General features: G+C 43.7%; 1 protein-coding gene across 4 annotated transcripts in view; it reads left to right on the top strand.

The window, feature by feature from the left end:
• ALG2 (ALG2 alpha-1,3/1,6-mannosyltransferase) overlaps positions 1–22,349 on the top strand; it is a 71,893-nt gene that overhangs the window by 21,035 nt on the left and 28,509 nt on the right. For all 4 annotated transcript variants that reach the window (XM_069730444.1, XM_069730445.1, XM_069730446.1 and 1 more), the window contains exon 2: positions 8,314–8,644. In XM_069730444.1, coding sequence (XP_069586545.1) covers positions 8,333–8,644 — 312 coding nt within the window. In that variant the 5' untranslated portion in view covers positions 8,314–8,332. The remainder of the gene's footprint in view (positions 1–8,313; positions 8,645–22,349) is intronic.

Raw genomic sequence — 22,349 nt, 5'->3', positions numbered from 1 at the left:
CATTTGTTAAGTCCAAATAAAGAAAAATTACGGGTGGCACAGCTTGTCCACAGCATAGAGTCTCCACCGATATAGACAGCGTGCTGATCAGACACAAAGAACCACAGCTATCGACCTCCTGACTCGGGTGCTCCTTTTACAAGAAAACCATATAGTCCATAGATGAGAAGAAATAAGGGCACTCACCAATCTTCACAGGATTCGATACTTTATTGACAAAATCTTCACATAAAAATCATGGCCGGAACCTACAGCGGTACAGCTAGTGTGAGCAGGGGAGCGTCTGGACGACGGCCGTTTCGCGCTGTGCCTGCGCTTCTACGGGTCCATCAGCGGTCAGGTGAGGCAGCGGAAATATAGCGCAGACAAAGCTGCACCTCCCCTCTTCAGCTGCCCGCCCCTCCCGCTCGTAAAAACAATACATTTAAAAGCACATTTAAAAAAACATAGATCAAATGCAAAATACATGAAAATATATGAAAGCGCCGAAATCGCAATATATTTGGCTTACAGTGAATGATGCAAGGTAACTTTTTTGCTAATTTTTGGGAGCTCTAATGCTGTTAAATATATAGTGAGATCTCATCAACTGATGAAACTTTTACTATAGGAAGATGGATAAATCCACTCTATCATTAAACCCCAACGGACCCGTGGCATTGCTACGCATGATCCATCTGGCCTCACATTGTAGAAGCAAACCATCCAGATCTCCCCCCTTGGTAGGTAAATTAACCTTTTCAATACCAGCAAAGGTCATTGTATCCGCCCTCCCTCCATGCTGTTCTTTCATATGGGTAATTAAACGCGGCATTCCTTTGCCTGTTACTAAAGACCTACAATGTTCCCGAAAACGAATATATAGCGGTCTAATCGTTTTCCCTATGTAGAAATATCTGCACGGGCAAAAGATCACATATACAACGTGATCTGTTCGACGTGATGAAATCCTTCACCGTATGTTCTAGTGCTCCTATATGTAATACTCGATCTAACATATGTTGTTTACAAAACGAGCAATGACCGCACTTGAAATTTCCCTTCGGTATCATTGTATTTAACCAACTTTGGCCCTGTTTCTTGATGCGATTTTGGACCAACCTGTCCTTTAGCCTGACACTGCGTCTATTTGCTATCACCGGACCTCTTGCTACTACATCCATAAGGTCTTTATCTCGACCCAAAATGTGCCAATTCTTTTTGATAGCCAATCTGATCTGCTGGTCCATATTATTAAACGCAAAACAAAAGGTGAACCTCTTATCTGTCTGCTTTTTGCGACAAGACAACGACTGCTTTTTATCCATCTTTCTCTCATCAATGACCTCATTTTTAACTGTTTCCAGTAACTTACGTGGATATCCCCTTTGCTCAAATCTATGTAACATCTCTTCAGACTGTGATAGAAAACCCTCCTCAGTGTTATTAACTTTACTCACCCTCAAAAATTGGCTGCGAGGCAATGCTTTTTTCACATGTCCTGGGTGAAAACTATTAAAATGCATCATTGTGTTTGCCGCGACAGGTTTGCGAAACAAAGACGTACAAATTCCATCATGTTTGATCTCAACAAGAACGTCCAAAAATTCCAACCGGCGTCCACCAAACACCGAAGTGAACGCCATATTCATCTCATTTTTAACATTCAGATGGTTTACGAACTCATTAAACTTTTCTTCTGTGTTGTCCCAGATCACCACTATGTCATCGATGTATCTCTGATAGAGTTTAATATGACATAAAAAACCATTGCTATCCGAGTAAACATATTTCTCTTCGAATAAAGCCAAAAACAAATTAGCAAAAGTACACGCTACCAGAGTACCCATCGCAGTGCCCACCTGTTGAATATACCAATCATCCAAAAACATAAACGCATTATGTGTGAGAATAAATTCTAAACTCTCACAAACAAATTGTATAAATTCTTGACCTTTGTCTGTTGTGCACAAAATTTGTCTAATAGCCTCCACCCCCATTTTTTGGGGAATTTTAGTGTAAAGGCTTTCTACATCAATTGAGGCAAGAGAATAATGTTCCTGCCAGTCAAAATTTTGAATACATTCTAAAAAGGACTTGGTATCCTTTAAATATGCTGGAACATCTTTCAGTAAAGGTCGAAGTAACCAATCGATGAACTGGGACAGGGGCTCAGTGAGCGACCCTATCCCAGCCACGATTGGTCGACCTGGTGGATGAATAACAGATTTGTGCACCTTAGGGATGTGGTACCAGTGGGGTTTGGATGGGTACTCCGGTAGCAACCTCTCCGCTTTTCTACGGGTAATTACTCCTGCTTCCACATGTCTTCTCAGAAGCGATCTTAATTCTGTCTTGAACTTTACCAACGGACTACTAGCTAATGGTAAATAAATTTCGTTATTCAACAACTGTCTTTCAGCCTCGGCGACATAATAGGATCTGGAGAGCAACACTATTTTACCCCCTTTGTCAGCGGCTCTTACAACTGTGTCCTCCCAAGAACAAATGTCTCGCAGGTCGACCAATCGTGGCTGGGATAGGGTCGCTCACTGAGCCCCTGTCCCAGTTCATCGATTGGTTACTTCGACCTTTACTGAAAGATGTTCCAGCATATTTAAAGGATACCAAGTCCTTTTTAGAATGTATTCAAAATTTTGAATGGCAGGAACATTATTCTCTTGCCTCAATTGATGTAGAAAGCCTTTACACTAAAATTCCCCAAAAAATGGGGGTGGAGGCTATTAGACAAATTTTGTGCACAACAGACAAAGGTCAAGAATTTATACAATTTGTTTGTGAGAGTTTAGAATTTATTCTCACACATAATGCGTTTATGTTTTTGGATGATTGGTATATTCAACAGGTGGGCACTGCGATGGGTACTCCGGTAGAGTGTACTTTTGCTAATTTGTTTTTGGCTTTATTCGAAGAGAAATATGTTTACTCGGATAGCAATGGTTTTTTATGTCATATTAAACTCTATCAGAGATACATCGATGACATAGTGGTGATCTGGGACAACACAGAAGAAAAGTTTAATGAGTTCGTAAACCATCTGAATGTTAAAAATGAGATGAATATGGCGTTCACTTCGGTGTTTGGTGGACGCCGGTTGGAATTTTTGGACGTTCTTGTTGAGATCAAACATGATGGAATTTGTACGTCTTTGTTTCGCAAACCTGTCGCGGCAAACACAATGATGCATTTTAATAGTTTTCACCCAGGACATGTGAAAAAAGCATTGCCTCGCAGCCAATTTTTGAGGGTGAGTAAAGTTAACACTGAGGAGGGTTTTCTATCACAGTCTGAAGAGATGTTACATAGATTTGAGCAAAGGGGATATCCACGTAAGTTACTGGAAACAGTTAAAAATGAGGTCATTGATGAGAGAAAGATGGATAAAAAGCAGTCGTTGTCTTGTCGCAAAAAGCAGACAGATAAGAGGTTCACCTTTTGTTTTGCGTTTAATAATATGGACCAGCAGATCAGATTGGCTATCAAAAAGAATTGGCACATTTTGGGTCGAGATAAAGACCTTATGGATGTAGTAGCAAGAGGTCCGGTGATAGCAAATAGACGCAGTGTCAGGCTAAAGGACAGGTTGGTCCAAAATCGCATCAAGAAACGGGGCCAAAGTTGGTTAAATACAATGATACCGAAGGGAAATTTCAAGTGCGGTCATTGCTCGTTTTGTAAACAACATATGTTAGATCGAGTATTACATATAGGAGCACTAGAACATACGGTGAAGGATTTCATCACATGTCGAACAGATCACGTTGTATATGTGATCTTTTGCCCGTGCAGATATTTCTACATAGGGAAAACGATTAGACCGCTATATATTCGTTTTCGGGAACATTGTAGGTCTTTAGTAACAGGCAAAGGAGTGCCGCGTTTAATTACCCATATGAAAGAACAGCATGGAGGGAGGGCGGATACAATGACCTTTGCTGGTATTGAAAAGGTTAATTTACCTACCAAGGGGGGAGATCTGGATGGTTTGCTTCTACAATGTGAGGCCAGATGGATCATGCGTAGCAATGCCACGGGTCCGTTGGGGTTTAATGATAGAGTGGATTTATCCATCTTCCTATAGTAAAAGTTTCATCAGTTGATGAGATCTCACTATATATTTAACAGCATTAGAGCTCCCAACAATTAGCAAAAAAGTTACCTTGCATCATTCACTGTAAGCCAAATATATTGCGATTTCGGCGCTTTCATATATTTTCATGTATTTTGCATTTGATCTATGTTTTTTTAAATGTGCTTTTAAATGTATTGTTTTTACGAGCGGGAGGGGCGGGCAGCTGAAGAGGGGAGGTGCAGCTTTGTCTGCGCTATATTTCCGCTGCCTCACCTGACCGCTGATGGACCCGTAGAAGCGCAGGCACAGCGCGAAACGGCCGTCGTCCAGACGCTCCCCTGCTCACACTAGCTGTACCGCTGTAGGTTCCGGCCATGATTTTTATGTGAAGATTTTGTCAATAAAGTATCGAATCCTGTGAAGATTGGTGAGTGCCCTTATTTCTTCTCATCTATGGACTATAAGACCATTTGTTAGATTGTTAGAAGACCATTACCAGTGACTACCACTTGAAGCTCATCAAGAGAATGCCAAGAGTGTGCAAAGCAGTCATCAAAGCAAAAGGTGGCTACTTTGAAGATCCCAGAATGTAATGTGTATTTGCCCAGCCATTTTTTTAAGTACGGGTATGAAGATAGCTGAACACATTTGTTGGTGCTCACATCAACAGATCTGTATCAACAAAAGCGAAATCTAAAGAACAAATCGCAGGAAAGGTTTTTTGATGTTTTAGGTTAAATTCCTAAGAGTTTTTGTAACTGCATAAAAAAGCAGTTTCTTACGGTTCAGCAAAGTGGAAGGGATTCATAGAAATCATACTTAAATGCTTAGTAATCTGACCTGTGGGGCGGGTTTGATTTCTCTTGTGCATATGCTAACTCCGGTACTTGAATGGAATTTCTCCATAGAATTACATTAGATGCAAAAATACACTAACAATCGTGTGGATTACAAGAGTTTATCAATAAAGTTTTGTCAACGCTAAAACCAAGAAGTATCAAAAACAAAACCGCTTTATTTAAACCCTTAGTGACAGAGCCAATTTTTTTTTAAATCTGACCAGTGTCACTTTATATGGTAATAACTCTGGAACACTTCAACAAATCCCAGTGATTTTGAGATTGTTTTATCGTGGCACATTATACTTTTTGATAATGGTAAATTTAGGTCGATATGTTTTGGGTTTATTTATAAAAAAAAATAACAAATTTGAGAAAAATGTTAAAAAATTAGCAATTTTCAAACTTTGAATTATTATCCCTTTAATCCAAATAGTCATAACACAACAAAACATTAATAAATAGCATTTCTCTTATGTCTGCTGCTTTACATCATTACCATTTGTAAAATGCTATTTTATTTTGTTAGCATTTTAGGAGGTCTGAAAATATAGCAGTAATTTTTTCAAGGAAATTTACAAAATGTATTTTTGTAGGGACCTATCCAGGTTTGAAGTGCCTTTAGGGCTATTTTGCCGTGAATTGCCATCGCAAACATCAGGACCACACAACCATGATCTGAGGGCACCAATTGGGATAAAGAGGAAGCCCCCACACTCTGTTAACCATATATATGATGTAGTCACTATTGACAGCATCAGGGTTACACAGATTTGAACGGTGCAAACACTGATCGTGGCTGATGCAGCAAATTGACAGCTATATTGTACAGCAGACTGCTGCTGGATTGTCACCTGTATGGGGAGGCTATTCTCTTATATCTCAGGTCAGTTAAAAGACGTACATGCAGTCATTAAAGTGTTAAAACATGACATTCCAACAAGTGATGAAGAACCTCAGCATCAAAAACTACCAAAACAGTTATAACCTAATTTATATGTGACAAAAAGAAAGCATTTAGAGAATTAAAGGAAGAAGGTAGTGATGAGGCATTAAATAAATACAGAAAATTAAATAAAGTCTGTAAAACGCAAATCAAGGCAGCGAAGTGTGAGACTGAGAGACTCATTGCCAGAGAGAGTAAAAATAATCCCAAAATATTCTTTAACTACGTAAATAGTAAGAAACTGAAAAATGATGTTTGCCCCATTAAAAATAGTCTGGGTGAAATGGTGTATGAGGATGAGGAAAAAGCCAATATGCTAAATGACTTTTTTTTATCAGTATTTACAAAAGAAAATCCCATGGCAGACAAAATGACTAGTGATAAAAATTCCCAATTAAATATCACTTGCTTAACCCAGCAGGAAGTGCGGCGGCGTCTAAAAATCACTAAAATTGACAAATCTCCGGGCCTGGATGGGATACACCCCCGAATACTGCAGGAATTAAGTACAGTCATTGATAGACCATTATTTTTAATCTTCAAAGAGTCCATAATAACAGAGTCTGTGCCACAGGACTGGCGTATAGCAAATGTGGTGCCAATATTCAAAAAGGGGACAAAAACTGAACTCGGTAATTATAGGCCAGTAAGCTTAACCTCTACTGTGGGTAAAATCCTGGAGGACATTCTAAGGGATGCTATGCTGGAGTATCTGAAGAGGAATAACCTCATGACCCAGTATCAGCACGGGTTTACTAGGGACCGTTCATGTCAGACTAATTTGATCAGTTTCTATGAAGAGGTAAGTTCCGGACTGGACCAAAGGAACACAGTAGATGTAGTGCATATGGACTTTTCAAAAGCTTTTGATACGGTGCCACACAAAAGGTTGATACATAAAATGAGAATAATGGGGATAGGGGAAAATATGTGTACATGGGTTGAGAGCTGGCTCAAGGATAGGAAACAAAGGGTGGTTATTAATGGAGCACACTTGGACTGGGTAGCGGTTAGCAGTGGGGTACTACAGGGGTCAGTATTGGGCACTCTTCTTTTTAACATATTTATTAATTACCTTGTAGGGGGCATTCAGAGTAGAATTTCAATATTTGCAGATGACACTAAACTCTGCAGGGTAATCAATACAGGGGAGGACAAGTTTATATTACAGGATGATTTATGTAAACTAGAAGCTTGGGCTGATAAATGGCAAATGAGCTTTAATGGGGATAAATGTAAGGTCATGCACTTGGGTAGAAGTAACAAGATGTATAACTATGTGCTTAATTCTAAAACTCTGGACAAAACCGTCAATGAAAAAGACCTGGGTGTATGGATGGATGACAAACTCATATTCAGTAGCCAGTGTCAGGCAGCTGCTACAAAGGCAAATAAAATAATGGGATGCATTAAAAGAGGCATAGATGCACATGAGGAGAACATAATTTTACCTCTATACAAGTCACTAGTTCGACCACACTTAGAATACTGTGCACAGTTCTGGTCTCCGGTGTATAAGAAAGACATAGCTGAACTAGAGCGGGTGAAGAGAAGAGCGACCAAGGTTATTAGAGGACTGGGGGGTCTGCAATACCAAGATAGGTTATTACACTTGGGGCTATTTAGTTTGGAAAAACAAAGACTAAGGGGTGATCTTATTTTAATGTATAAATATATGAGGGGACAGTACAAAGACCTTTCTGATGATCTTTTTAATCATAGACCTGAAACAGGGACAAGGGGGCATCCTCTGCGTTTGGAGGAAAAAAGGTTTAAGCATAATAACAGATGCGGATTCTTTACTGTAAGAGCAGTGAGACTATGGAACTCTCAGTCGTATGATGTTGTAAGGAGTGATTTGTTACTTAAATTTAAAAGGGGATTGGATACCTTTCTGGAAAAGTATAATGTTACAGGATATATATACTAGATTCCTTGATAGGGCGTTGATCCAGGGAACTAGTCTGATTGCCGTATGTGGAGTCGGGAAGGAATTGTTTTCCCCAATGTAAAGCTTACTCTTTGCCACATGGGTTTTTTTTTGCCTTCCTCTGGATCAACATGTTAGGGCATCTTAGGTTAGGCTATGGGTTGAACTAGATGGACTTAAAGTCTTCCTTCAACCTTAATAACTATGTAACTAATTTATTTAGTTAGTGCAGAAATCTGGAATAGCAAAATCTCACCAAATACTCATTGTGGGTAGGCGACCTTAAGGGATCTTTCATGGGTTTTATGCTGGATGAAATGTTCAGAGTGATGTGCAGTGCAGCACTGCAGCCGGAGGTGGTCTGGAGGAGTAGAAACTGAGTGACTGAACCTTCAGGCTACCTATCTAGCGGTGTCTGTATACTTACTGCACTTCTGCCGTGAGCTTCTGCATTATCTCTATATTCTGTTTTTGGAAGGTTGGTGATTCAGGAAAGCTAAGTAATGTCCTATTTATTTTCACACAGATAATACACAGCTGATACTATGGAACCGTCTGTGCTGTTTATTCATCCAGACCTTGGAATTGGAGGAGCAGAGAGACTGGTCATTGATGCGGCACTTGCACTTAAATCACGTGGTTGTCGAGTTCAGATATGGACAGCCCATTATGACTTGAATCATTGTTTCTCAGAGACAATAGAGTCTGGCATCCCAATTAGATGCTGCGGAGATTGGCTTCCCCGAAGCTTTTTTGGCAGATGTTTGGCTCTTAGTGCATACATTCGAATGATATTTCTGGCCTTCTACATACTCTTCCTCAGTGGAGAAGAATTTGACGTTGTGTTTTGTGACCAGGTAAGTTTTTGCTTACATCTAGTAGATCACCCATAACCCCTTTACCCCCAAGGGAGGTTTTGCATGTTAATGACCGGGCAAATTTTTAGAATTTTGACCACTGTCCCTTTATGAGGTTATGACTCTGGAACGCTTCAACGGATCTTGATGATTCTGACTTTTTTTTCTCATGACATATTGTACTTCCTTATAGTGGTAAAATTTCTTGATATTACCTGTGTTTATTTGTGGAAAAAACGGAAATTTGGCGAAAATTTTGAAGATTTCGCAATTTTCCAACTTTGAATTTTTATGCCCTTAAATCACAGACATACAGTACAGACCAGAAGTTTGGACACACCTCATTTAAAGATTTTTCTGTATTTTCATGACTATGAAAATTGTGCATTCACACTGAAGGCATCAAAACTATGAATTAACACATGTGGAATTATATACTTAACAGAAAAGTGTGAAACAACTGAAAATATGTGTTATATTCTAGGTTCTTCAAAGTAGCCACCTTTTGCTTTGATGACTGCCTTGCACACTCTTGGCATTCTCTTACTTTTTTATGTTTTGGTGCTTTTATACGATAAAAACTATTTTATATAAAAAATAATTTTTGCATCGCTTTATTCTGGGGACTATAACTTTTTTTATTTTTTCATTGATGACGCTGTGTAGTGGCTCGTTTTTTGCGGGACAAGATGACGTTTTCAGCGGTACCATGGTTATTTATATCCGTCTTTTTGATCGTGTGTTATTCCACTTTTTGTTTGGCGGTATGATAATAAAGCGTAGTTTTTTGCCTCTTTTTTTTAAATATTATTACGGTGTTCAATGAAGGGGTTAACTAGTGGGACAGTTTTATAGGTCGGGTCGTTATGGATCCGGCAATACTAAATATGTGTACTTTTATTGTTTTTTTTATTTAGATAAAGAAATGTATTTATTGGAACAATATATATATATATATATATATATATATATATAATTATTTTTTTTTTTTTTCTTCACTTATGAACATTTTTTTTTACATTTTCACATTGCCCCTGGGGGGGGGGGGTTTGGGGGGCATCACAGTAAAGTGGCAAATCGCTGATCTGACACTCTGCAGTGCACTGTGTCAGATCAGCGATCTGACAGGTACTGCAGGGAGGCTTCACGGTGCCTGCTCTGAGCAGGCTCTTGAAAGCCACTTCCCTGCAGGACCCGGAAGGCCCCCTGCGGCCATTTTGGATTCGTGCCTGCGGGGAGGAGGAGGAGGTAGGAGACCCCCGGAGCAACGTGATCACATCGAGTTGCTCCGAGGGTCTCAGGGAAGCCCGCAGGGAGCCCCCTCCCTGCGCGATACTTCCCTATGCTGCCGGAATGCTGCGATCAATTTTGATCGCAGTGTGCCGGGTGTTAATGTGCCGGGAGCGGTCCTTGACCGCTCCTGGCACATAGTTCCAGATTTCAGCTGCGATAGTCATCTGACACCCGGCCCCGATCGGCCGGGCTCTCCCCGTGAGCGCGGCTGATCGGTGATGACGTACTATCCCTTCGGTGGTCATACGGGCCCATACCACCTTGACGGGATAGTACGTCAAATGTCAGAAAGGGGTTAAAGAAATAGAAGGGGTTGAAGGAGGCGAAAAGCAGCAGACACAGGAAAACCTTGGAATTTAAGGCGTTAATATAGTTGTTGAATTTAAATTGCGTGGTTGCTGAGTTTAAATATGAACAACTCAGATATGGACAGCTCTTTATGATGCATGGCAATTGAAAACCTAGTCGGAGAAAAAAAAAACTACACACCTAGCAACTCCGCTCCTGTCTATGAATGCCTAATTGCTTTGAATTTGCTTCTGGAAAAGTAGCTGTGGGTAGAGGACTTTGAGATGGGCAATTTTAAGCAGAGGCCTATTGGACAGTTATCAGTAAGATTTTATATTTTGTGAACTAAGGCTTATTTGCACATCCCAACCACGCCTATTACACTGTGGCTACATACAAGCCAATCAGCAATCATTTAACCCATTCATAATGGGTTTGTTTTACATTTTTTCTTTTCTTTAACCCTTTTCTGACATGCGACGTACTATCCCGTCGAGGTGGGGTGGGCCCGTATGCCCACCAACGGGATAATACGTCATAGCGATCGACCAAGCTCATGCGCGCAACGCGGCCGGGTGTCAGCTGACTATCGCAGCTGACATCCGGCACTATGTGCCAGGAGCGGTAACGGACCGCTACTGGCACATTAACCCCTGAAACACTGCGATCAAACATGATCGCAGTGTTCCGGGGGCATAGGGAAGCATCGCGCAGGGAGGGGGCTCCCTGCGGGATTCCCTGAGACCCTCAGTACAACGCGATATTCTCGCGTTGTACCGAACGTCTCTTCCCTGCAGGCCTCGAATCCAAAATGGCCGCGGGGCTGCATCTGGATCCTGCAGGGAGGTGGCTTACTCTGGGAAGCCTCTCTGCAGTGCACGTCAGATCGCTGATCTGACACAGTGCTCTGCAAAGTGTCAGATTAGCAATCTTACACTATAACATGATGCCCCCCCGGGGCAATGTTACAGTGTAAAAGAAAAAAATATATTCAGATATGTAAAAAAATATATATTGTTCCCATAAATACATTTCTTTATCTAAATAAAAAAAAGCAATAAAAGTATACATATTTAGTATCATATTTAGTATCGCTGCATCCGTAACGACCCGACCTATAAAACTTTCCCACTAGTTAACCACTTCATTGAACACCGTGAAAAAAAGGCAAAAAACAGCGCTTTATTATACTGCCGAACAAAAAGTGGAATAAAACGTGATAAAAAAGACAGATATAAATAGCCATGGTACCGCTAAAAACGTAATCTTGTCCCGCAAAAAACAAGCTGCCATACAGCATCATCAGCGAAAAAAATAAAAAAAGTTATAGTCCTCAGAATAAAGCGATGCAAAAATAATTATTTTTTCTATAAAATAGTTTTTATCGTACAAAACATTGAAAAAATGATATAAATGAGGTATCTCTGTAATCGTACTGACCCGAAGAATAAAATTGCTTTCCATTTTACCAAACGCGGAACGGTATAAACACCCCCCCCCCCCCAAAAGAAATTCATGAATAGCTGTTTTTTGGTCATTCTGCCTTATAAAAATCGGAATAAAAAGCGATCAAAAAATGTCACATGCCCGAAAATGTTACCAATAAAAACGTCAACTCTGTTATGATGAGGTAATTCAGTACCACAATGGACATAGAAGTCAGAGCACATACAGTGATCTGACAATAACCCAAAAACATAGAACGAGCTCTGAGACGTGGGAACTCTGCTGACCGCAATCCCTAATCCTCTCCAACCACACTAGAGGCAGCCGTGGATTGCGCCTAACGCTCCCTATGCAACTCGGCACAGCCTGAGAAACTAGTTAGCCTGAAGATAGAAAATAAGCCTACCTTGCCTCAGAGAAATACCCCAAAGGAAAAGGCAGCCCCCCACATATAATGACTGTGAGTTAAGATGAAAAGACAAACGTAGAGATGAAATAGATTTAGCAAAGTGAGGCCCGACTTTCTGAACAGAGCGAGGATAGGAAAGGTAACTTTGCGGTCAACACAAAACCCTACAAACAACCACGCAAAGGGGGCAAAAAGACCCTCCGTACCGACTAACGGCACGGAGGTACACCCTCTGCGTCCCAGAGCTTCCAGCAAGCAAGAAAAAACCAAATAAGCAAGCTGGACAGAAAAAACAGCAAATAAAAATAACACAAGCGAAACTTAGCTATGCAGAGCAGCAGGCCACAGGAACGATCCAGGAGGAAACAAGTTCAATACTAGAACATTGACTGGAGGCCAGGATCAGAGCACCAGGTGGAGTTAAATAGAGCAGCACCTAACGACTTCACCACATCACCTGAGGAAGGAAACTCAGAAGCCGCAGTACCACTCTCCTCCACCAACGGAAGCTCACAGACAGAATCAGCCGAAGTACCACTTGTGACCACAGGAGGGAGCTCTGCCACAGAATTCACAACACAACTCGTCCCGCAAAAAACAAGACCTCACATGACTCTGTGGACCAAAATATGGAAAAATTATAGCTCTCAAAATGTGGTAACGCAAAAAATATTTTTTGCAATAAAAAGCACCTTTTAGTGGGTGACGGCTGCCAATCATAAAAATCCACTAGAAAACCGCTATAAAAGTAAATCAAACCCCCCTTCATCACCCCCTTAGTTAGGGTAAAACTAAAAAAATGTATTTATTTCCATTTTCCCAGGCTAGGGTTAGGGTTGGGGCTAGGGTTAGGGTTTGGATTACATTTGCGGTTGGGATTAGGGTTAGGGGTGTGTCAGGGTTAGGGGTGTGGTTAGGGTTATGGTTGGGATTAGGGTTGGGATTAGGGTTAGGGGTGTGGTTAGGGTTGGGATTAGGGTTAGGGGTGTGTTGGGTTAGGGGTGTGATTGGGGTTAGGAGTGTGGTTGGGATTAGGGTTAGGGGTGTGTTTGGGTTAGGGTTTCAGTTAGAATTGGGGGTTTCCACTGTTTAGGCACATCAGGGGCTCTCCAAACGCAACATGGTGTCCCATCTCAATTCCAGACAATTTTGCATTGAAAAGTCAAATGGCGCTCCTTCCCTTCCGAGCTCTGCCATGCGCCCAAACAGTGGTTTACTCCCACATATGGGGTATCGGCGTACTCATGACAAATTGCACAACAACGTTTGGGGTCCAATTTCTCCTGTTACCCTTGGTAAAATAAAACAAATTGGACCGGAAGTACATTTTTCTCCTACGCCTCATTGGGGGTCACAGGACCATGGGTGTTATCCTGCTGCCACTAGGAGGACACTAAGTTAACACGTAAAGAATAGCTCCTCCCCTGCAGTATGCACCCTCCTGCTGGCTCTAAGTGAACCAGTTTTTGCTTAGTGTCTGTAGGAGGCACTTGGGTCTGCTTTCAGACCCCACCATTTTTATTTTCATTTTTATTCTATTTTTTCCCTTATCAGAGCGAATGGGGGCAACTGACCCTTTCTAGGTTCCGATCTCCCCCGAATCATCAATGGGCAAGTACATGGAGCGTTCCTCCCGCATCCTTTCCTGCAACGTTGGCTGCCAGCCCTGAGCTCACCTTAAGGGCGACGGTTCCTTCACGTTCCGATCTCCCCCCTCCATAGCTGGCGACCACATGGAGTAGCCCTCCATCTACCTCTCCTGAAGCCAGGTGCATAGACGGACATATTATGTATGGCGTCCGTGCAGCCCCCCACTGCATCACCACTGATATAGCAGATGATGCAAGGCGGCAGAAGCTCTCCACCCCTCCCTGACTATGGCGACAGTGGATTGAGCACCGGCCCACTGCATCTACCGTGAGTACACTGCGGGGGCTGAGGCGCTGGGGGGGTCCTGGTCCCCGGGGTATGGAAGGTCTGCACCTCTAGCAGGGCATAAAGCCCGGGTCTGTGGGTGGTCCGCAGTGCGGCTTTTCTATGAAGGATCGCGGCTCAAGATGGCACTAACAGCGGTCGCGACACCGCAACCTTTTAAAATTTAGTCCCCGGCTTTTCCCTTCATACAGGCCGGAGTTCTTGGCCACGCCCACCGGCAATTACCGCCGCTCATCTTTTCTAGCGCTTCTCGTTTCCTGAAAAGCGCTCTCACAGATCTTGGTGGCCATCTTGGGACACCAACAGTGCTGATCCTGCAGCACTGCTATAGCTCTCCTAATCTCAGCCTTCAGGACCATACATTGCGGACCTCCCCTGGGGACTCAAGATACAGGACCTGGGTAAGCTGCAGATACATAGCTTAACCCTTCCCCTGCTAGTAAGCGCTCTCCCCAAGGCTACTATGTCTCAGTCAAGGCCTCACAAAAAGTCTGGGAAAACCCACACTGTATTCTTCGCTGCATGTACCTCTTGTAAGGTCTCATTACCTCGGGGTCACAATACTGCGTTGTGCACAGCTTGTGAACCGGTGACTGTTCAGGAACCACCTGTTACTGATACCGAACCTAGTCCCCCTGAGTGGGCTACCTCTCTTACCCGGTCTATGGCATCCCTGGCAAATGCGTTAGAATCGTTCCGAGACCCCTCCTCTAACCAGGGCACTCTTACGGATGACGCTTCCGATCCTCAAAACCCCTCGTACTCTAGGGGTCGTACATTGCCAAGGAGCTCTCGCTCTTCCAGGAAAAGGACTCCTGCCATATCCCCAGACCATCACCGGGTTTCGGGTTCTGAGAGCTCCATTTCTCGCTCCCCTTCCATTGGGACTAGTAGAGAACTTGTTTCAGAGGACGATACTGACACGTCCCTAGATCAGAAATTTCATCACGATCAGGAGACCTTCGACTCTGAGTCAGTGAATAAGGCTTTGAAACTTCAAGAGGAACCTTTATCTGTTCGCTTCTCATCCCGAATTTAAGGAAATCGTTGAATCTCACAGGATCTGTCCCGATAAACAATTCACAGGGCAGCAGCCCATGGAATCAAAATATCCCTTTGCCCAGGATCTAAGAAAAGATTGGTCTCAATCTCCCCCGGTAGATCCTCTGGTATCACGCCTGGCTACTAAATCTATTTTATCCTCTTCGGAGGGCACCTCTATTAAAAACCCAACCGATCGTCAGATCGACAATATGGCGCGTTTAGCCTTTGAAGCCTCAGCAGCCGCACTTTTCCCATCTTTTGCCTCTATGTAGGTGGCTAAGGCTATGACCCACTAGGCTGAGGTTTTGTCTGCAGCGGTGCTGGATACCGATCTTCCCCCGAGATAGCAGACCTCGCTACTCAGATAGCCAGAGCTGGATATTTTGTAGTTACCGCATCCCTGGATGCTGCTAACTGTGCTTCGCAAGCAGCAGCAAACGCCATCACCATCCGGAGGTCCTTATGGCTCAGGGACTGGCGTGTGGATTCGGCTTCCAAAAAGTCATTGACTTCTCTTCCATATCAGAGCGGTCGCCTTTTTGGCGAAAAGCTCGACGAATTAATTTCCGACGCCACTGGAGGGAAGAGTAAATTTCTTCCACAACAAAGACCCTTTCGGAACCAGCAGCAGGCTCGGTCCCGATTTTTTCGCTTCAACTCAAATTGGTCCTCTGATTCCACATCTTCCGGACCTGGCCGGGAACAACGTAGGGATAGAGGTCCTCAAACCTCTTACAAACCTTCTCCTTCTTGGAGAGGCAGGCCTAGGCAGTCAGGGTCCAGGGGGTCCAGACCGGGCAGGTCTCCCACACAATGACTCCCTGCGGTATCCGGAGGACACCCTCAAAGTAGGCAGCCGCCTGCTTTCCTTCAGCAACGCGTGGCTCTCGGTCGTTCACAACGAATGGGTCCGCGACCTAGTGTCCTCCGGATACAAGATAGAAATTTCCTGTCTTCCACCAAATCGCTTTTTCCTGTCTTCTCCTCCCAGGGCAAAGGCATCAGAATTCTTCCAGGCCTTAAGCTCTGTCACGATATGGTATGAAATATCATATAAGTAGTTTCTCTTGTTAGCAGGCTGTGGGCTAAAAAGCCCCCCTTTCCTTTCACTCAGCCAAGAGCTGCCGTGTCAATGTACTGGGGGGAGTTTTATGGCCGAAAGGTATTTACGACTCGGCTCAAATCTTCCTCTAGCAGAGAACTGTTTAGAAGTGTCTAGAAGTTTCCAGAAATCCATGGAAGTTCTTTGTTCTGTTTTTGTAAGATATTATGCAAACCGTTTACGTTAAGAACACGAAAATATATATTCTTATTTTCCCTCGATGGATCTGCCCATCCCTCTAAACACAGGCTTCTAACTCCATCTGGTAAAGAAGTAGGGATTTCTCTGTAAATATATATCACAGATAGGACATATTTGATCTCATTAGAATGCCCACGTTAATCCGAGATGAATTCTGGGTTTGTTATGACTATGACATGTTTTGTAGCGAAGTTATAGAAATTAGAGAAAATAGTTTAAAGTTTAGTTAGACTGAAGAGGTAGGAGGGACGAGGTGATCCAACCCCTTTCTGGGATGTCGTAGGCTGAAGCTATAACTGTCTGCCAAGATCTCCAGCTCAAGTCTTTTTGATTTCTTGTCTTCTCCTGGAAGAGCCCTGAGCACGCCCAATGAACTGGGACGTATGGTTGCCTGCAATGCAATGAACTGAGAACATGTGAGTGTTACCTTTTCTCCTTTAATCCCCTTTATGTTATAATTACCTTGTACATATTTGCAATTGTCTCATTTGTAACATCTTTGTAAAATATTTTGATAAAGCACTGCCTAAATTTTGTGGGGTATATTATTTCATGCCAGTTCTTTCTCCATGCTCTAAAGACGTACCCTAAGTCTTCTGAAGGGAATTACGCTACTGTTGTTTTTGGGTTAGCTTCGGACCCGTTTAATCGAAGCTGGTGGCAGCGATAGTGTGCAGGCTTTTGGGGTGATGTTGTAGCAACTGCGGCGTTGATAATTATTGTTCCTGCCTGAGTGGGAGTAGTTTATCGCGTCGCTGCAGCGTGCCCAATAGCCAGTACATAGCAGGCAGCCTTTCTGGCGACTAATTACCCCAGGTGCAGTACCTCATCTATATTGCAGAGCAGTGGGATACCTAGAATAAGCCCCTGCTGTAAACTAAGGGGTCAATAGCCTTGTGGGTGTTGTTTCATCACATTGTGGAGTGGAGGGATAACTAAGATAAGCCCCCTGCACATGTGATAGCCGTCTGTTGGCCTAAAGTCACCCGGATCTGTGACGTAGGGGTGACGGTCATGGTGGGATTCTTGACAAATTGGTGGCAGCGGTCAGGGATTCCTGACAAGCTCTCTAAAAGAAGACCGGGTTATTATCCTGGTTCCTCAAAAAGGTTTCAAGGTTTTTATTTAAACCTGTTCATTGTTCCAAAGACCCATACTGGACCTAAAACTGCTGAACAAGTTCGTCAGAGTGCGACGGTTCCGGATGAAATCGCTTTGTTCTGTCATCGCCTCTATGGAGAAAGGCGAATTCCTGGTGTCCATAGACATCCAGGACACGTCCCTCCACATTCCTATTTTACCTTCTCACGGCCTTGCCACCACTCCCAGGGTATTCACCAAGGTCATGGCGGCCGCCATGGCCATCCTTCATACCCGAGGTGTGGTGGTGTTACTGTATCTAGACGATATCCTCATCAAAGGCCCCTCTTTCCGCACCTGCAAGGAGGCCGTGACCATCACAATAGATACTCTTTCTTGCCTGGGTTGGAACTTCCAAAAATCTTCCCCAGTACTGGCTCAGCAAATTTCTAGGAATGATACTGGACTCGTCCCAGGGATTGGTACTTCTTCCCCCAGAAAAGATCTCAGTCTTACAGTGGGAAGCTCAGAAGCTCTCCCAACCTCATACTCACTCACTACGTTTCAGTATGAGAGTCCTCAGCAGGATGGTAGCAGCTATGGAGGCGATCCCATTCGCTCAACTACACCTCCGCCCTTTACAACATGCTCTCCTGGCTTTGTGGGACAGGAACCCGTCCTCTCTCGATCGTCGTTTCCTCCTTCCCCAGCGAGTCAGACAGTCTCTCAGGTGGTGGACTTTGATGTCCTCCCTGAATCAAAGGAAGTCTTTTCTCCCAGCACATTGGCTAGTTGTGACAACAGATGCCAGTCTTTCTGGGCTGGGGAGCAGTGTTCCACCATCACGCTGCTCAGGGCCGCTGTTCTCTTCAGGAAGCACGCCTGCCCATCAACATCCTAGAAAGACAAGCAATCAGGTTGGCTCTTCTACAATTCCATCCCTTCCTGGTGGGTCGTCCCATCAGGATTCAGTCCGACAATGCCACGGCAACTCCCTAACAAAAAAAATGTTGGTTCCAAAATTGTGCTAATGTAAAGTAGACATGTGGGAAATGTTACTTATTAAGTATTTTGTGTGACATATGTCTGTGATTTAAGGGCATAAAAATTCAAATTTGGAAAATGTTCTAAATTTTCACCAAATTTCTGTTTTTTTCCCAAATAAGCGCAGGTAATATCAAAGAAATTTTACCACATGAAGTACAGTATGTCACGAGAAAACATTGTCAGAATCACGGGGATCCGTTGAAGCGTTCCAGAGTTATAACCTCATAAAGGGACAGTGGTCAGAAATGTAAAAATTGGCCCGGTCATCAACGTGCAAACCACCCTTGGGGGTAAAGGGGTTAACCTCTTAACGACCGCCGATACGACTTTTAACGGCGGTAGTTAAGGGTACTTAAACCACAGCGGCGTTAATTAATGGCGCTGTGGAAAAAGTGTACCCCCAGAGTCGGATTTTCTCCGGGGTCTCGGCTGCCGGTGGGTAGCCGAAACCCTAGAGAACATGATTCGGGTCGGTGTTTACCGACCCCCTGGTTGCGATCGCCGATAATTAATCATTCTAAGCTCTTTGTAGAAACAGGAGGTCTCTTTTCCCTGTATACTGTATTTTTTGGACCATAGGATGCACTTTTTTCCCTCCAAATTTGTGGGGAATTGTGGGGTGCTTCTTATCGTATGGATGTAATATGTGGGGAGGGGGCAGCGGCGAGTGGGATCGCACAAGGATCCCACTTGTAGGAGGCAGGAAAATGTGCCCTCTGCAGGAATCCGGTGCTGGGGAAAGCACGTGGTCCCGATACTTAAAGTGAGGTGAATATTCAGTAGCCGCTTCCCCGCCCACCTGTCAGCGCCGAGCAGTGTGCAGGGAGCAGCAAATGAATATTCCTTCACTTAAACAGCGGATCCACATGGTTTCCCAAGCTCCGGATTCCTGCAGCAGCTGGGGAGATCTGTGTGTCTGGTGGAGGAGGGGGCAGGAGCAGGATGCCAGAGGAGAAATCTCCGCATACCTGATATCACAACCCCTGCCCGGGCTGGATGCTGAGTGCTGCGGCATAAGGATCTGTGTGAGGTCATGAAGAGGGCGGGAGCATCACATGACAGCATAGAGCCCTCCCTTTATGTCGTCATCACAGGTCCTTCAGACATGGCACTAGAATCTGCAAGCTTCCTCTTGTGACCTGTGGAGAGGCAGCAAGAAGGATGGCTCTGTGCGATCATTGGAAGCTCCAGCTCTTTACCTCTCCATAATGTGGCTGGCTGGCTGCGGGACCTGCACAGCATGAACTAAGAATTAATTAAAAGGTTAAGGTACCGTTACACTAAACGACTTACCAACGATCACGACCAGCGATACGACCTGGCCGGGGTCGTTGGTAAGTCGTTGTGTGGTCGCTGGGGAGCTGTCACACAGACAGCTCTCCAACGACCAACGATCAGGGGAACGACTTCGGCATCGTTGAAACTGTCTTCAACGATGCCGAAGTCCCCCTGCAGCACCCGGGTAACCAGGGTAAATATCTGGTTACTAAGCGCGGCCCTGCGCTTAGTAACCCGGGCCGCGGTTAGTAACGCGATATTTACCCTGGTTACTATTGTAAAAGTTAAAAAAAAAAAAAACACTACATACTCACATTCTGATGTCTGTCACGTCCCCCGCCGTCAGCTTCCCGCACTGACTGTGTCTCAGCGCCGACCGTAAAGCAGAGCACAGCGGTGACGCCACCGCTGTGCTCTGCGTGCTTTACGGCCGGCGCTGACAGTGCAGGGAAGCTGACGGCGGGGGACGTGACAGACATCGGAATGTAAGTATGTAGTGTTTTTTTTTTTTTTTACTTTTACAATGGTAACCAGGGTAAATATCGGGTTACTAAGCGCGGCCCTGCAATTAGTAACACGATATTTACCCTGGTTACAAGTGAACACATCGCTGGATCGGCGTCACACACGCCGATCCAGCGATGACAGCGGATGATCAGCGACCAAAAAAAGGTCCTGATCATTCCCCACGACCAACGATCTCCCAGCAGGGGCCTGATCGTTGGTCGCTGTCACACATAACGATATCGTTAACGATATCGTTGCTACGTCACAAAAAGCGTGACGTTGCAATGATATCGTTAACAAAATCGTTATGTGTGAAGGTACCTTTAGTCTTTACAACACACAAAAAAAGCACTCCTACACTCCTGTGGTGAACTATAACTCCGGGCATGCCACAGCATCTGCAGGGCATGCTGGGAGTTATAGTTCTCACATGGGATCTTAAAACAGCACTCCAGTGTTATTTTTCAGTGCTGGAGTGGTGCTTTAAATATAAGCCCTGTGGCTCCCATTTGTCTTCATATAGTACTTAACAAACACCACACTGGTCCCGCAGTACCATCTTGTACCCGTAGCTTCCTACATAATAACGTATTATAGTGTGGTGCGTCTTATAGTCTGAAAAATATGGTAAGTCATGAGTCACTGCAAAAGTCCCTGACAGGGGAGGGGCTGAGCAGCTCAGTGAAGAGTTGAGAAGAATGATCCATGTGTGGAATTAGACTTCCTGTTTCTATATAGAGCAGAGAAAAGAGAAGGATGAACTGGGTGAAAAGGCAAAATGAGCAATTGTAAGTACACAATGTTATTTGATATGATGACTGCAATATAGTAAGAGGATAAACACTTTGTATTGATTAATAAGGAAAAATCAGTTTTCCCAATACTACATTTTTCAATCTAGGCAAAATATGCCCTTTATAAACGTCACATATATGATATTGCTGCATCTGATAACAATATGTACTATATCACTATATATCTCACTCAGTGTGCTCCACAAAATAGATTGGAATTATGAATGCCAGAAGTGCTTGTTTTGTTTATATTTCCATCTAATATATAATTGCCTAGAATACTACTTCCTGCAATTTGTGCCAACTTCCTGTCCGGAGCTAATGTCCGGAGATAATGTCCGGAGCTAATGTCCGGAGATAAGTGACGTCAACAGTGTCCAGTGTCTGATTGGTTGCCGCCTGCTGCGAGCGACCAATCAGAAACGTGCCGTACTGTGACACACTGCGCCCGCCATTTTGGTGTGATTTTTGAATTTTTACCTCACAGCAAGTTTCTACTGCGTGGAGGCGGGCCCAGTGACATTGCTCTTCAAGCTCCTGCCGAATTTCGTCAAAAAAATGATAATACCATTTACCAAAACTATATATATTTAGTTGTGAAGTGGTTCAGTGACATTTTCACACCAATTTTGAACTTTTGTTTGGTGTTTTCTCCATATACTGCCTATTATTCACTGACTGTTATACTGAGAGACTGCCGTTTATTAACCTCTCCTTTGCCACATTGGGTATATTGCTCTATTATTTGCCACATAAGGACATTGTCCATTATTGCCCAGCAATTTCTCTGCAATATAAACTGCCTATTTATTAATATCTGCATTCCTGCAAAGAACTATTGCCTATTATTAACTGGCTATTTTCCTACTACCTGACACTGCCTCTTATTAACCTGTTGTTTGCCACCACCACGCTTAAAGCTGTTTAGCTTAGCCAACATGAGCTCTAATAGTAAGGATACTAATGACACAGAGCCCAAAGCTGCTGATGGCGCACGTAAGATTAGGTCTGATAGAAAGTATACTAATAATGCAGAGCAAAAAGACGCCGATGCCGCACGTAAGCGCAAACAGCGTGCTAACAAGAGTACAGAGGATAGATGCAAGCGCATGGACACTGTTAAGTATACTAATGACACAGAGTCCAAAGCTTATGATGGCGCACGTAAGATCAGGTCTGATATAAAGTATGGTAATGATGCAGAGCGAAAAGCCGCCGATGCCGCACGTAAGCGCAAAGTTGTCGTCTGATGTCTTTCATCCCTCCCCTCATAAGCATGTT

Source organism: Ranitomeya imitator, chromosome 6, assembly GCF_032444005.1.
Source record: "Ranitomeya imitator isolate aRanImi1 chromosome 6, aRanImi1.pri, whole genome shotgun sequence".
NCBI lineage: Eukaryota > Metazoa > Chordata > Amphibia > Anura > Dendrobatidae > Ranitomeya > Ranitomeya imitator.
Note: the sequence above shows the minus strand (reverse complement) of the source record. Positions and strands in the feature narration are given on the sequence as shown.